Source organism: Callionymus lyra, chromosome 1 (genome assembly GCF_982586985.1).
Source record: "Callionymus lyra chromosome 1, fCalLyr1.hap1.1, whole genome shotgun sequence".
In the NCBI taxonomy this organism is placed as follows: Eukaryota; Metazoa; Chordata; class Actinopteri; order Syngnathiformes; family Callionymidae; genus Callionymus; species Callionymus lyra.
In genome coordinates this window covers 23,114,890-23,131,608 of record NC_141818.1, presented here as the reverse complement: position 1 = coordinate 23,131,608, position 16,719 = coordinate 23,114,890, and the positions used below count along the sequence as shown (strand labels likewise).

The following is a 16,719-nucleotide window of genomic DNA, read 5'->3' as shown; positions in this document are numbered from 1 at the left end:
CAATAAATGCAAGAGCCACAAGAGGGGGCAGTGAGTGGAATATATAAATTCTGAGGGGTTTAGACTAAAGTAAACGTATACATCCTGATATACTGTACGTTTAAAATGTGGCTTGTTTAATGTACCCTTTGTTGTTATTCACAGGGGTGAGTTACATTAATACCACCTTATCCATACGGATAAAAAGCTCAAACTGGGTTTAGAAAAGCGTATATTGATTTAATTGTTTTTCTTATTTATTTTCGAATCATTTAATATATTATGAACATCACTGTTTACCCACAATATTAATGAAATGTTCATTAAAATGTCGACAGAGTTATCCAAATACTAACGATCAGGATACCATACCTGGATCATCCATAACCATGTCCTCGTGCACGCGGCTGCGCGGCGGCGCGGTGAGGCAGCGGCACGCGTTATAAATGGAGAAGCTGCAGCTGCTGATCGCAGACGCACTGGGCTGAGAGAAAGGTGACACTGTTTTCCACAAGTCAGGGATTTTTTTGTTGTTGCTCCCCGTGGATTCAGAGGTTCGCTTCACCTCCCTGTTGAGATGCGCTTCAGAGCAGGGCTGGCGTTTTTACGCACGGAGGAAACTTGATCCGAGGAAGCCTGTTGCGTTTCTACCGTAGAATGATTTTATGATCCAACTCCTGTCTTCTCATTTTGTCAGTTAAAAGTTGTCAACTATAGTCATGGACGCGATTTTTAACTCCACGGAGGAGGCGGTGATCTGGCCCTCAAGCGACAACAACAGCAGGAACGGAACCGAGTACTGGAACCAGTTCGTGCAGCCGGCGTGGAGGATCGTCCTGTGGGCCCTCGCTTACAGCTGCATCGTGATCGTGTCCGTGGTCGGGAATGTGACGGTCATCTGGATCATTGTGGCGCACAAACGCATGCGAACCGTCACCAACTATTTCCTCCTCAACCTCGCGTTCGCCGAAGTCTCCATGTCCGTGTTCAACACGGTGGTCAACTTCGCTTACGCGGTCCATAACGTCTGGTACTTTGGACCGGAGTACTGTCGCTTCCACAACTTCTTTCCCATCGCCGCGGTCTTCGCCAGCATCTACTCCATGACTGCGATAGCCCTGGACAGGTAACAGTACTCTTTCGTATTATTGGCACACAAACACGAGTGTTATATCTGAAACGAACATTAAAACAAAAACGAATAATTCAAACTTAAAAGTATGATTATAGTGCTAAATATAAGTAGAACATTATTATGACATGTTGTATAAAAAATTTAATTTACACAGAATTGTTTCCACCTGAGATATAGTATACAAATGTATCTCAGTAAATATTATCCAATGTCATGTCATGTAAAAAAGCTTTTCTCACTTTAAGTTCGGCTCCCACACGAACACAACCACCTCTGAGGGCTGTTTGAGGTTTTTATCTGCACATGCCAGATGCATTCACAAAGCGCAGTCTGAGAAGAGACAGAATGATGGCAAACACTTGCTCTTGTGTCTGCGTCAGTGAATGGAACAAAATGGAACGCAACTAAAAAAAAATGAAATGACCTAAGACAATCATTTGTTGGCAAATGTGTGGGTTCAAAATTAATATACAGGCCGTTTCCCAGAGCTTAACTGATGTTTTGCTTTTACTAAATTAAGCAAAGGTGAGAGTGTCACCTTGTGTGACTTATGGACTAATAAATTCCTTCTCATGGTACTTTTTTTTTCTTTATGGTTACTGCAGTATGTTAAAAAGGAATGAGGTTATGAGTTCCTTTTTTTGAAAGTTTTCCTCACGTGGATTGATGACTTAGAGCTAATGGTAACAGTGTAAATGAAATTTAATGAACGTGTCCTTGTCAATACTTGATATAATGTTTGATCTTTTACAATTTCTAACAGCAAAATGAGAGTTGTTATGAAGGTCTTGTTTGTGGGATGATTGACAGCTAGTCAATCAATGTGGCACATTGCTTGATCAGGAGATTGTGGTTTCGGGCTATTATAGGGTTGACAGTCTACATTTAAGGCCTGATGTTGAATTGTTATTGAATTTTCAACTGCTTGATACAGACCTAAATTAAAAATATACTTTATTTTTACTTGGAGGTAGTGGCTAAGTAAGTAAGTAATTTATAGGCTAACTCATCTATTTAGGTCCCATTTTCAGGCAAAGATTGAGAATTTTGATAACTATGACTAAACTATATGACAGGAATGTACTTTGAGGTGTTTTAAATCTCTGTTGGCTAGAATTTGTTGGGCATCACTCCCAGCAGTGATGGGTTGATGAAGCTTCATTAAGCATCTCATTCCTTTCAGAGTCCACCAGATGGCAGTCTCTGCTCTAAAATCACTACGTTTGAATAGTCGTTCTCTAAAGCTCCAAGTGATTCACCCTAAAGTCCAATTATACTAATTTTACACCCACCCTCGTGTCAACTAAGGTTTGGTATTATTTTCATCGTAATCTATTCTTTTTATGTGTTATGGGCAAAACGTTATTCCATTTTAATGAAGCAACTGGGGCTCAGGTTCATCTTCCTCCAAAATGATGCACAAACCAATCCAAATACCTCCCGGGGCTCGTCTGTAATTTTCCTCTTATCATCAAACCTTGACATGAAGAATTTTTCAACAAAAGGTCTGTATTTTAAGATAGTTTGTATCAGAAGTTTAAATGATAACTTGCTACAGAGACAGGAAGTACTCTGTGTATATCGCAAGTGCTTCCAGTAGTCAGGAGTGTAGACAGTAGCAGAGTACTTCCTGTTTGTGTCTCCTCCTCTTGGTCTTCCTTCAGTTCTGTATCTCTGGGTGATATTTCGGCACTGGTGAGCAAGATGAAACCCTCCTCTTGCTCAGACGACGTCCTTCCATGTAGGCTCTTTATCAAAGTATTTGATGTAATTGGCCCCTGGGTTACCAATATGGTGAACCTTTCCTTTTCCACAGGGGTTTTTCCCAATGCATTTAAACATGCCATTGTGGAGCCTTTGCTTAAAAAGCCAGGCTTAGACCCAACTGACCTCAGTAATTTCAGGTCTATTTCTAAGCTCCCTTTCTTGTCCAAGATCTTGGAGAAGGTGGTGTCTGAACAGCTGTCTTTGTTCCTGGATCAGAGCGACATCCATGAGAAGTTTCAGTCTGGCTTCCTCAAACATCAATCTACGGAGACAGCCTTACTGAAAGTGTCCAGTGACATCATGATGTCGGCTGATTCGGGTCAATACACTGTTCTGGTTCTCTTGGATCTGTCCTCAGCCTTTGATACAGTTGATCACCAGATCCTGCTGAGAAGACTGGGGGTTGAAGTGGGACTGTCTGGGTCTGTGTTACAATGGTTCTCGTCATACCTTTCTGGGCGCAGTTATAGTGTATCTGCCAATCAAATGGGGTCTGAATCGGCAGATCTGTTGTGTGGAGTCCCTCAAGGTTCTGTTCTGGGTCCTTTATGGTTTTTGCTGTACTTGATTCCCCTCGGTAAAATCATTCAGAGATTTCCTGATGTTTCTTATCACATTTTTGCTGATGACATCCAGCTCTACTGCTCTTTTGATCCAACTGAGCCCCGGAGGCTTAACAGCTTAGTAAATTGTTTGCTAGAAATCAAAGAGTGAAAACGCTTTACAGATAAATGTGGACAAATCTGAAACTCTGGTTATTGCTCCTAATGATAAGGTTCCAGGGTTGAGTCAGTACTTGGGTGACTTAGGTCGGTCTGTCAAACTGAGCCTGAGAAACCTGTTGTGTTATATTGGACAAAGACATGTCTCTAGTTTAACACTGCAGAAAACTGACCAGAAACTATTTCCTTCAACTCAGAAAAGTCTCTAAACTTAGGAAAATATTGTCACAAGATGATCTGGAGCTTGTAATCCATGCGTTTGTGTCTTCTCGTCTGGACTATTGCAACAGTTTATTTTCATGTCTTAACAAGAAGGAGCTGTCTCGCCTGCAGAATCTACTGATGGTTCCTCGCAAACGGTTCAGGACCAGAGGAGAGAAATCCTTCCAGGCTGTTGCTCCTAAGCTTTGGAACGATCTTCCTCTCTCTTTGCGCTTGATGGATCTACTGACTCCTTCAACAAACATCTTAAGACATTTTTATTCATGCAGACTTTTTATTGTTTTCTGGGACACCTGTGTATTTCTCGGTGTTATCTTGATCTTTTTAGTATATATACTGTATATATATATATATATATATATATATATATTTTTTTTTTTTTTTCTTCTAGAAAAGCGCTGTATAAATATAAATAACTTACTTAGTTACAGTTGAATCACATTTGTTAAAAAACAGGTGACTTCATTCTTACTTCAATGAAAAGGACAAAGGCAAAGTGAGATTGTGAAGTTATGTAGTTAAACCCGATGACAGTTTTATGCCGTTATATGAAAGGTGGTTTGGAGGACTACTCTCCTTAATTGGTGCTTTGCTGTTGCAGATCATTTCAGAAGTTAACTATTCAGTTATTACATCATAAATGAATGAATGAAAACTATATGTTCCACTTCAACAAATGATGATACATGGTCATATTTGACTCCATTATAAGACATCTGTTTCAGAAACGTTACTACACAGTTTCTTCCAGGACAGAGAGTAAAACCATCATTGGAGATTGTAGAGCATGTTGCTTACTCTTCCCACATCCATCAAACACATTATAGTTAATGAGGATAGAACACAACTGCCCTGTGGGAATCGGAAAAAAAAAGATGGTCTTCAAAGAGCACCCTGGTGCATTATCGGTTTTCTGTTTAAATGAGATGTGACAGTTTAGCATACTTTTGCTGTAAAACTAATATCCTGCCAAGAGTCCCAATGCCGTGTGCACAACTGTGTGTTTAATGATCATTTTAATTAATTTTGGTACAACAAGTTGGTTTTCTTTGCTAGATGGTGTTCATGTAGATGGTTTTAGGCCTTAGCTCCAAAAGGAAAATCTCTTTTTTATCTATCTTTTTCTACAAATAATTACAGTCTGAATTCAGATTAGCATATAGCACTGGAACATCCTTTTAAAAGAATAACATATACTTATCCAAGCCACAGAAATGGGTTTCATTCATTTTCAAACACAGATTCCCTTATCAAGGTAGAGCTTCTTATGAGCGAGAGGTGTGGGAAGGGTTTGCAGGTCACATTGCACACAACTGACAAAACCTGTTGTATAGTTTTATAAGGACTGCATGTCAGGCTTGTTACTGATAGCTTCAATCTTAAAGTAATTATCTGAATATTACATATAGTACTAAAGAAATCAAGATAGTATGTCTCACTGTGTTCTTTTGTCTAAATCATTAATAAAAGCCAACATTTGGACCATACAAAGTGATTTACACACCAAAAACACAACAACTCAAGCATAAGAAGACCAACACAAGAATAGATTTGACAAAACTGAAACAGGAAAGATAGTGAAAATTATTAACGTTAATGTTGTTAAAAAAGAAAAACACTAACTGTGACTGCTATAAATTCATTGCAATTACAAGAATTAGTAGAGGAAAAATGGACGAGATCTGTAAAATAGGTAGAAATGCAGTTGTATGCAAGCCTCTCTCATGACCACAATACAAGTGTTAGATTTATTTCCTTTATGGTCTCTTAAGAGGTCTTGAGGATGATGAAGTGATCATTTTACTTTCAGATGGAAGTTAATGAAGGCATGCCATCTGCTATAAAAGGTGTTTACCTCGAAGAACCATTTGGAAGATATTTTGTTTTGTATTTTGTAGCCATTTATCCAGTCATTGACCCTTGACAGCCAGATGGCAAACCACTCAGAAAGGAGACTTTATTGAGGGAGGATTCGACTGTAAGTCAGGCTGCAAATTATTTTCTTAAGTGTAATGTTGTTTAGTGTGTATTATGTGAATTTACTTGTATTGTCATTTAATATATCTTATAAATAATTAGTATTTTAATAGGATCATTTTCTTTAATAAAGACATATTATTATGAGCAGTAATATGGGTAAAAGTAGTAGTAGTAACACTAGTAGTAGTGTTATACTCAAATAGTAGACTTTAAGCTAATTTTTATACTTCACCGCTCAAGCCTCTATATCGGATACACACTTACTTTTGTGACCGATGTCCCCTGAGGGATCATCATAAGAAATTATTCAGCTTCCTGACACTTTGGTTATGCTATTTTCCAATTTTCTCTGTAAAAAATGCACCAGTGGCTTTCTACAAATCGACTGACAGCACACCAGAAAGGAGGGAAATTGAAATTTAGTTCCACTGCTTATTCATGTTTGCATTCCATTGTCCACTTCCTAATGTGTACCTTTGAGGTTTTTATGTGGAAAATTGTGCTTTGAAGTTGCACAAACGAACGAAATGTGAAAACCTAAAATCATTTTGTAGTGTTGTACCTGAGTTGGATGATGGAACCAAACTAAGTTGAATCTTGTGATTTGTTGTATTAATAATCATTAGTGGCATCTATGATTGAAATGTATAAAAACATTTCTCATGCTCTGTCTGCATCTTTGTTGAGGACTACAGATGGAAAGTAGCATTGTGGTAAATCTGGTGCAGCCATCTTTTTATTGTAACTGCACATTGTCCTTTTAAATAAACTCAACTCAAATTGATGGACAGACCAGTAATGAACATGAAGACCCATTTATTTTGGCTGCTGATCACTTAGTCTCTATAGCTCCTTCTATTTTAATAAAAAAATTACATTAATGTACTTCTCACGTATTGGTCCAATAGTGGGCCAGAGTTTTAATCATCTTTGATGGATTGCAATTTAGGGTTTGTCTCTTAGAGCATTCGATTTGACATTTGAAAATCTTTACAGAACTTAAAATTGAAGACTTGAAATGTGTCCGGTAGGTGGTCATTATTATTGTTATTTCTTTAGACGTTTCTTTATTCCTGTAAAACATGTGATTAGAATACATATGCTTATTTTTACAAACAAGTGGAAAAAACAAATGAGCATTAACTCTACATGTCCTTTTCAGGCTTCAAGGTGAACAATTTCCTCATGTCCCAATGCCAGCTCTGTTCTTAATGACTTTGATATCTTGAAGAAATCTACACAGCAACCTTGCAGTGTTTAGAAAAGCTAATTGCTCTGGTTCCACAGCAGCTTCAGATCTGCTTTGTAGTCAATGATTTTCTTTATTAACCAGCCCGGGGTTTTCTCATGTTTGTAGAATCTAGAGAGGTGAAAGTAAATTCACCCAGTGCTGCTTAATTGAGTCTTGACTGTTTTCTTCTCAATAGGAGGAAACACAGAAGGTGGCAAGCGCTCTGCCAACAAATCCATAAAAATTAAATTTCACTCAGTTGTTACTTGTGTTGGGAGTAAGAAAGCAAATACATGGTGTTGGACTTGTAAAAAAGCATTTTTACATCAGGGGGTTGATTTGGAGGAAGACAAGTGTATTAACTTAGTATTCAGGAACATCAGATTAAATGGGGGTATCTGATGAACAATAGCATGCATGTCACAATGAGTATGTTTGTTTGTTTCTTGATTTTATCGCCACATCTCACACTTTGGCACACACAGTTTGCAAGTCTAACCATAAACTTATGACTACAGTGATATGTGATTTTCCAAACTCACCCAGCCACATACCGCAAGCACACGCATATTAGACGCAATTAGACTCCATTTCCACAAAACGTATAAGCTACACCACAGTCAGGACCACCTCAGCTGAAACAAAGACATTACTGAGGCCAAAATAAATTAATCGATCTCTGCGTAGTGGAATGTAAGATGTATCAATGTTTGTGTCACGTGTAACATTGAAGGATCACCAAATAAATATAGCATTAGGCTTCAAGACCACTAAGACCCACTAAGAAAGAGACAAAGAAAACCCCAGACCCAGACTACCAAGTCGTCCGGAGACCAAGACAGTCCTGAAAACTTGATTTCACTTTTAACTTTTAAACACACTTTTACTTAACAACCTTTATTTAATCTTAGTCTTTCGATTTTCATCTGACAGATTGAAGACACCTCCGGATATGAGCAAGATTCACTCTGTACCTTTGTATCAGATGTGATTATGCTGCTCTAGTACCACTGCAAAGAGACGTTTCATTTCAGCAAGGGTTGATCGTTATTTGGACATTCACTGACCGCTAAGCCAGTCTTGATTGAAGAAGAGCCATCTTGAAATCTAGATTTGAATAGAATCTTTAAAGAGCGCTTCAAGACAAATTGGTTTCAAAGGCTCCCTCGTTTTACAAGCATGATAAATGCGTGTTCCTTAAGCAACTAATTTTAGGCTTTTAGTGGAAGAAGGCCTATACTCAGATTTCAAACGGACCAAGAGGGCAGAAAAAACTCCCAATTGTATCCAGTCGTTCTTATGTGTCACATTATAAACCAATATTTTTGCATACATTTAATTTTTTTTTACAAATGTTCCATTTTAATAGAAGCTTATTCTAAACACACCTGAATGTGTCATTGCAACTGTATTTTGTCAAAGCAAAGCAACTTGGTGTTGTTATTTTCCGCCACACTTTTATATGTTTTTTTGAGGCACACAGTTGGAAACTTTTCAACAATTCAGTTCGCTCCTTAAAACCCATGAAGATCTCATGCTGGGTGAGATCCATTATGAGAACTGCCAATCCCTTGGAGTCTAAAACACTTATCCACTTGGTGTCTCTGCAGGTACATGGCCATCATCCACCCACTGCAGCAGCGCATGTCGTCTACAGAGACCAAGGTGGTGGTGGGAGTCATCTGGGTGTTGGCTCTGTTGCTGGCGTTCCCTCAGTACTACTACTCTACTACAGACCAGATCCCAGGCCGTGTGGTGTGCTACATTGACTGGCCTGAGTACACCATGTGTGACTTCAAAAAGATGTAAGTCTCCCGCGAATTTGTGCTGAAGAAACACTAAAGGACAATTTCTATTGATGTTAAAGCTGGAATGGATTGAAAGCTCTTGGACCTTTGGCGATAATAATTAAAGGTACATTAGAGAAGTTGTGGTCATATGTCACTTGTACAGTTTAAAAACAAGGAATGGATTGAATTAATTCTACATCCCAAAAGTAGTACACACTCTACAGGCTTGTGCAGTTGTTTTTGAATTGCCGTGGTTAAGTGGGCATCTCGCCATTTTTCTGAATTTCTTTCTACGAATTACGGTACAAAAACAAAGTTAAAGTTATGTTATTAACAAAACCGTCATAACACATATCATATTCATCATCTACAATCTGATCATTACCTCATCGGTATCCATCCTTCATTCAGATAATGGAAGTCTGGAAACAGAAAATTCGTCTTACTGCTGCAAACTGAGACATGGCAACTTTTGCGGCATATAGCGAGTGCTCATGGGAAGTGTGGTCTCCTGTCGGGCTAAACACTACCACTTTAGTTCACTGGCGTCGCTCTACTTAAAATGGCATAGAGCTGCTTTAAGTAATGCCGAAGTGAATCACATTTATTTATCGTATGTATAGTGCTTTTTCCATAGAAGACTAAAAGTATATTCAAACTCATTTAAAACCATTACCCAGGTGTATTTTAAGTATGAGTTAAGCATGCAGCTGTGCAGTACAGGATGTAAATCTTAATGATTTTCCTCTTTCTCCCAGAAATTTGATATGAGTTGTCCTCACACATCTATAGGTTCCCTAGTGTACCTGTTCTGTTTCACTCACCGAAAAGCACATATTTAATTTATAACTTTAACTAGGTGTGGATTTGTCTGTGGGTTAGTGTGTGTGCTGAGATGAAGTGTGCTTATCTGCCTGCCAAACTCTTATTAGGCCAGTCTCCATCAATGTTTTCTTGCCTGTGCGATATACAGGAAATACTTTTATATTCCTAACTAGTAAACTCTTGCTGTGTTTTTTTGTCTGCTGTATTAAAGTAGAATGAGGGTTACATTACAACCATTTCTCAGTCTTCTATCTTTAAGTCTAATTAAATCATTTTGTCTCTGCCCTTGCCAGTGCCTTGCGACCCATCCTTCTCTAGGTTCTAATAAACACCATTTTTTCAAGAGTATTTGCTTTCTTGTTACCTGCAGATGTTAGCAATATTTCAATCATGTCACTTTCCACTAGAGTACACTGTGGCACAAATGGATCTTCTTCGTCTTTCTGAGTTTTCTATCAGCGGTTGCCATATGGAGAGGGTGTTAAATTTTATCTAACAGCACAACCCGTACCTTTTAAACAATGACAGTGGTTATGCGGTGGCAGAAACTTGTCCTTCATTCTTCCTAAAGAATGAACATAATTTTAAAGGACATGAATAATAATGTACATTTACTTTGTTTTTAATTTTGTCAGCTGCTGACTGCATAACGTTCTAGCAGTATATGCTGGGGACTAAACAATGTTTTGTTAAGACATCATCAGGAAAATGATACCAAACCTGAAATAAGGGACCAAAATACAGCACATATATAATTGCATTTTTGACCCGTTTTATTACTATTTATATCAGAAACGGTACCGATGACTAGTTCCCACGGCAAGTTAGGGTCCTCTACCTTAACCTATCTTGTGCAGCCTCACAAGTCATACCTTCACTGTTCAAGTCCTCATTCACCACATCCATGACATTTCATGCATAGGCTAGTCAGACAGGCAATAGCTCAGTTAAGTCTGTCTGTCCAATTGCTGTCTGGAGAGAAAGTCATTGAAGTAACTATTTTCGTCACTCCATACTGTAATTTGTGCTGTACACACATTCACTTCTTGAACGTGACCGCCACTTCTGGGTTTAAGATTCTGCAATTAGAATCAAAGTTTAAGAGAACCCTAAAATAACCAACCATTGTTGTTGTAATACAAAGTTATCTAGAGCAACTGATCTAGATAACTTTGTATTACAACAACAATCAAATATGTGTGTTTCAATTGCCAGTAAATAAGATTTTGTTGCTATATATGTCTGCATTTTGTTTAATTCATGAATGTTTAAATGTTTTACTCCAACCAAAAGTTGGGAGTAAAGGATGAGCTTAATCATTCTAAGGAGATCACAAGTGGCATTTAGAAAAAATGACCACAAAGAGTTAACTTAAAAGAAGTCCAAACAGTCTGATTTAACCGACCGGTCAAAGTCATGTGCGAAAATGTCAGGGCAAAAACAAATGCATAAGATGAGAGAAAAACATGATCAAATACAAAAAAGACAGAGGAGAAAATTACGTGAATGTTGTCATGAAGTACATTGTGCAGTACATTTTTGGATTAAACAGAACCAATTTTGAGAAGGATATAAACTAACTTTATACTATACGATTTACAATCGTGACCTGCTTCACGCTGTCACCGCCATTTCTTCTAATCATCCTTATCTAGTCCCACCTGGTTTTACTAGTGCCACTTACTTCTTTGGGCAGATCCACACGACACAGTATCGCCTCATGATCACTGCATTGTTCATGCCTCCAGCCTATTATCTCTTCTCTTCTTTACTGTCACATCGTATTTCGCCATGGGAATTGAGGTTAGCTTGGACAGCATGATGACAAATTCATCTCCGTGATCAGATCACAGATGGCTCTATTAAGGTTTTTTAATTAAAAGAATGAATGGCACATGGCAGCACAGTCTAAGACTGACCTCATGTCAGATCCCACTAGCCTTATCTGTTCAACACAGTCCCACTTCTCTGACAGTCTCCCAGTGAAACATTGAAAATAAATATTTGCAGAAGGCTCGAAGTAAAATATTTTGACACAATTGTAAAACAAAATCCCACCAGCATATTCAAGAGAAAAAGCAAAAGTAAACCAAAAGGAAAAGTTTTAGAAGGAATAAGGCAGCTGTGTTTGTAGAGAAAAAATCATACAAAGAGTTTATATCAAAAGCATCGGATATATTGTCAGGCTATGAGCCACATAATCAATATCAATGTCTTGGTTCAGTCCCAGGTGGAGGTCATTAAAAAAAAGAAAAAAATCAAATCAAAAAAATCGAAGGGGACAGACACAAATTCAAAATGGCACTACATCAAAATAACCTGGCAGAAAAAAACAGTCAGGGATGGATTGAAGCTATAACTTTTTCAATTAGTATTATTATCATTTTTGGATTCTCCGCACAGTTAGCTCAGGTTAGCCACACTCCACACTGTAGTCAATTCCATGTTTACAAAATAATTTTGGTTGATAGCAAAAAAAATTGAGATAATTTTTGGTTTCCTTGAATAAGATGAGGAACCTTTTTTTGTATGCTGAATATCTGGTTCACTGATGAATGATCCGATTAACTGATATTTTTTGACAAAGTGCTACGGCGCTGCCAAGTCTCATGCTTTGATTGTGACAATAACACAATTTGGTCTATTCTCACACCACACTTGACATTTCTCACGCTTAAGATTACTCATTGAATACTATTTATTTATTTCATAATGATAATAAACTTTTTTTTGCATAAATCTAGCCAATCACTGAAGCCACCATGCAATATTCACCAATGAGAAACAACATAAGGGGGGGTCTATCTGTCAGTTCACGTCTCTACTCACACAGATAGAAGTAAATAAGTAAGTAATAGTTATTTGTAAACCGCCTTTCTAGACCAGGGTCAAGAAGCGTTTAAACAATTGAAAACAATACACAGTTAAAATTTATAATTTAAAAGGCCAAGACACATAAGACAAACACAGGAGTCCCAGAAAATCAGGGGAAAGCCTGTACGAATAAAAATGTCTTTAGATGTTTCTTGAAAGAATCAGTAGATCCATCAAACGCAGAGGGAGAGGAAGATCGTTCCAAAGCTAGGGAGCAACAGTCTGGAAGGATTTCTCTCCTCTGGTCCGGAAGCGTGTTCAGGAACCATCAGTAGATTCTGATCCACAGACCTCAGAGCCCAAGCTGGGGTGTAAGGCTCGATCAGATCACTGATGTAAGGAGGAGCCTGACCATGAATAGTTCTGAAAGTAAGAACCAGAATTTTAAAATGTAACCTGAAAGAAACTGGCAGCCAGTAAAGAGAGTTTTAAGTATTAGGGAAATGTGAGTTCTTCTACTAGAGTGGATCAGAATTCTCGCTGCAGAATTTTGAATTAACTGCATGTGAGACAGCTCCTTCTTGTTTACACAAAAAAAACTTTTCTTATTTACTATTACGAGTTTCTGAATGTAAGCAGATCCTGCAGTTTCCGTCATCTCTGTGTATGAGGACATCAGATCCCTGAGATGAAGTCTGTGCACCTCAAGTTTAGTGGACTTCCAGAGATACTCGGTCTTTCAACAAAGTCTCTTCAGACTCAAGAGATCTTCATTTGTTCAAGGGCACCATTTTATCTGAATTGTCAAGTTCGATTTAACAGGTTCCACTTGATCTAGTATTTCAACACAATGATTAGTGAAACAGTGAATCAAACTGTCCACATTAAGGCAATCATTGAAGAAAATAGAGTCAAACATAGCAGATAACACGCCTCTGAGACCTTACTTTCAAGGGCTTAGGTTCAGGGATGAATTCCATGTTAAACAAGACAATCACTCAGATGGACATTATGTACAGAAACATTAGAAATGTTTTATTTGCAATGAAGCGGGCATTCAACTTGCCAATGTTCATCACGTCACGTGAGTTACAGCTGGACCATGTGGGTAGCTCCGGAGTAAACAAGCGAATTAAAAAGAAGAAAAGAAAACATCTGACCACCGCTCCAGCGCTTTGTTGGCTCCAGGATTTCCTTTGAGGTCCAGGCAAACAGCAGCGCTGAAGTGTTGTCACACACATCACATGGAGGAATGTAGTGCAGACATCGAGCATATCAAAACCTTACCATGTGTAAAAGTCCTCCATCGACTTTCCGATGCTAAACCGAGAGTAACGATCATAAATAAGGCGACAAACAACAGTTAATTGTCGACTGCTGTCAATCTTTCAGTTTTTCGGATATCTATCTTTTGGAAAAATCGATAATTCAAACTAATATTGTGACTTGATTCTACAAACCAATCATTTTCCCAATTTACACTCCCCACCCCCTTCACATCTCACTCTTGGCAGCCCTGGTGCTAAATACATACAGAAAAATGTGTCTCACCTGTAAACAAGTACATGATGAAATTTTTTATATAATAAAAAAATTGTTGCAATATTTTCCTCTCTGTTTTTAAGATTAAAAATAGTTTGAAATTGTGGTGTACATATTTTGAATAGGACACCAAAGTTTCATTGCATTCATGTCATAATGACATTAAAAAACATGAAGGCAGGATCTCTGAACTTGAGAATATGAGACCAAACAATGACTGCAGGCATACTCAAAATAATTTCCCCAAAATGTATCCATTCCCTCAAACCTTTTCAACGAAACAAAAATGTAGAACGAGGAAGTCCACATCATGAGTGTCCTATTCACTCTTCGTCACCGACATTTGATCTGTACATCCACCTTCACTTTTTAATACAAGCTACTCTGTCATGTGGTCGTATCTGCCATGATGTGATACTTTGTCTCTTCTAAGAAGTGATTACATCAGCTTAACAGACCAGGAATTTATCATCCCCACTCAAAAGTCATCTCAGCGTCTCATCCTGCCTTCTTATCTCTTTCAACGATAAATCCGACTACGCAGAAGCTGAGAGCATCCATCAAAAAATTGCAACTGTGCCAGTGGTTGTTGAATCAGCCTCTACATTTCAGGCTTTACAGAGATCGTACTCTTACGCTGTGAGGCATTTTCAACAAAATGGGTAATAAAAAAAAAGCTAATTCACAACAAAAATGGAGACGATGAAATGTGTTCCTCATATTTTTGTTGTATGCAGTTCAATTTTATTGTGAAATAAAAGCATAGAAGCTTTTTTAGTGGAATATTAAGGTATTAGTGTCAAATGTCACTTCTTTTTTATATTCCTGTTGCACACAAATGAGAGCTTCTTCTTCTTCCCTGATCCTTAAAACTCTTCACTATGGGGAAAGAAAACCTTCTAAAAGGCGTGCGTGCATAAAACAATTTTTTGTTCGTAATTCTCAGTTACTGTGCGTACTTTTTCAAATGTGTGCGTGTTTTCTGCAGAAAATATGAGTGAAAATCATTCTTTCTTTTTTTTTACAAAGTTTTAAAAAAGGCGAGTAACAGTCAAAACATGCGCAAACCAATTAATCGCATACTTTCGAATTGGCGCAACAGCAAGCAAACCAAACGCATGTCAATAAAGCAAGACAAACCCCTTTGCGAATCGCTTAGTGGGCTCAGCCTCAACAGCAGCGGGCAGAAACATCCCTGAACACTGGGAAGTCTTTGCACCAGGAAATGACTTGATATGTTTGGCCCCTCCTATGAAGATAATTGCGTAATCATTTTACGTAAATGCCAGGTTAAGTATTAAACTTTAAAAGTTTGTTTTTTAATAATTTAGAAACATTTCTTGGATAATTTCCTGGAATGGGTCTGGAATGGAACTGTTGTATTACATTCAACAATGTGAGTCATCTCCATGCCTGACCAGTGAAGGAAAGGTCTTCATCTTTATGACTTGATTCTTACTCGTAATATTCTTATTCGTACACATAATTTTTTAAAGCTTGTAAAAAAAAAAAAAAAAACGATGTTACTCGTATTTTTGCAGAAAACACACACAGAAACTGAGAATTACGAACACAAACTTGTTTTAGGCATGCACGCCTTGCAGAATCAGTTTTAAAATTCTGGTTCTTACTTTCAGAGCTATTCATGGTCAGGCTCCTCCTTACATCACTGATCTGATCCAGCCTTACACCCCAGCTCGGGCTCTGAGGTCTGTGGATCAGAATCTACTGATGGCTCCTGAACATCCTTCCGAACCAGAGGAGAAAAATCCTTCCAGGCTGTTGCTCCTAAGCTTTGGAACGATCTTCCTCTCCCGCTGCATTTGATGGATCTACTGACTCCTTCAAGAAACATCTTAAGACAATCTTACTTGTGCAGGCTTTCCCCTGATTTTCTGGGACTCCTGTGTTTGTCTTTTGTGTCTTGGCCTTTTATAGTATATATTTTAACTATGTATTGTTTTTGATTGTTAAAGCGCTTTGTGACCCTGGTCTAGAAAGGTGCTTTACAAATAACCATTACTTACTTCTTTCCAGAGACTATTATAGAACAAATCAACATTTGGAATTCAATCTTGGTTTTTACAGTCTTTCAAGGTCGATCTATCATGACGAAATGCTTATTCTTTGAGCTTGGCCGGTTTGGATTTAAGTGGTCAGTCAGTGGACTTAAGAGGGGAATTGTTCATCATATAAGCACAGGCAAACTGACGTTGTCACAGTCTGCTTATTTATCATTTCACATTGTAACTGTAACTGAAAGAGGCAGGTCTTTAAAAAAGTGGAACTTTTGGTTGACATACTCTGGGCTTTCAAACCAATGATATTGGTTTGTGGTGAGTTCAATAAACCCTTGCTTAAAGTTACCCCACAAGGAGTTTGTGTTCGAGAATCAACAGATTGCAGATTGCCATGACAACAATCAAATCAATCCATGCTGCTTTATTTCTGCTTACTTTTTTTTTTTAATTTGCTTATTGAAAAAGGAACCTGACCAAAAGTATTTTGTGTTGGATCTAGCAGGAAATACCCAGGACTGATCACCAGTCACTTAATGCATATCATCATTCATTATTCTCATTTGTCAGGTGTTTTTGGATGATTGTTTATTTAAATCTCAACCTGTCAAATATTTTTACCTTTTTCATTTTACATTACATACATACATACATATACGCTTCTGTGGGAATACATTATCGATGAAAAACTCTT

At 37.9% G+C, this 16,719-nt stretch overlaps 1 protein-coding gene across 1 annotated transcript in view; it reads left to right on the top strand.

The window, feature by feature from the left end:
• The first annotated feature begins 488 nt into the window (after window positions 1–488).
• The window catches only part of tacr1a (tachykinin receptor 1a), a 30,356-nt gene continuing 14,125 nt past the window's right edge, over window positions 489–16,719 (top strand). Inside the window, exons 1-2 of the mRNA XM_087797646.1 lie at window positions 489–1,105; window positions 8,647–8,841. Coding sequence (XP_087653772.1) covers window positions 699–1,105; window positions 8,647–8,841 — 602 coding nt within the window. The 5' untranslated portion in view covers window positions 489–698. The remainder of the gene's footprint in view (window positions 1,106–8,646; window positions 8,842–16,719) is intronic.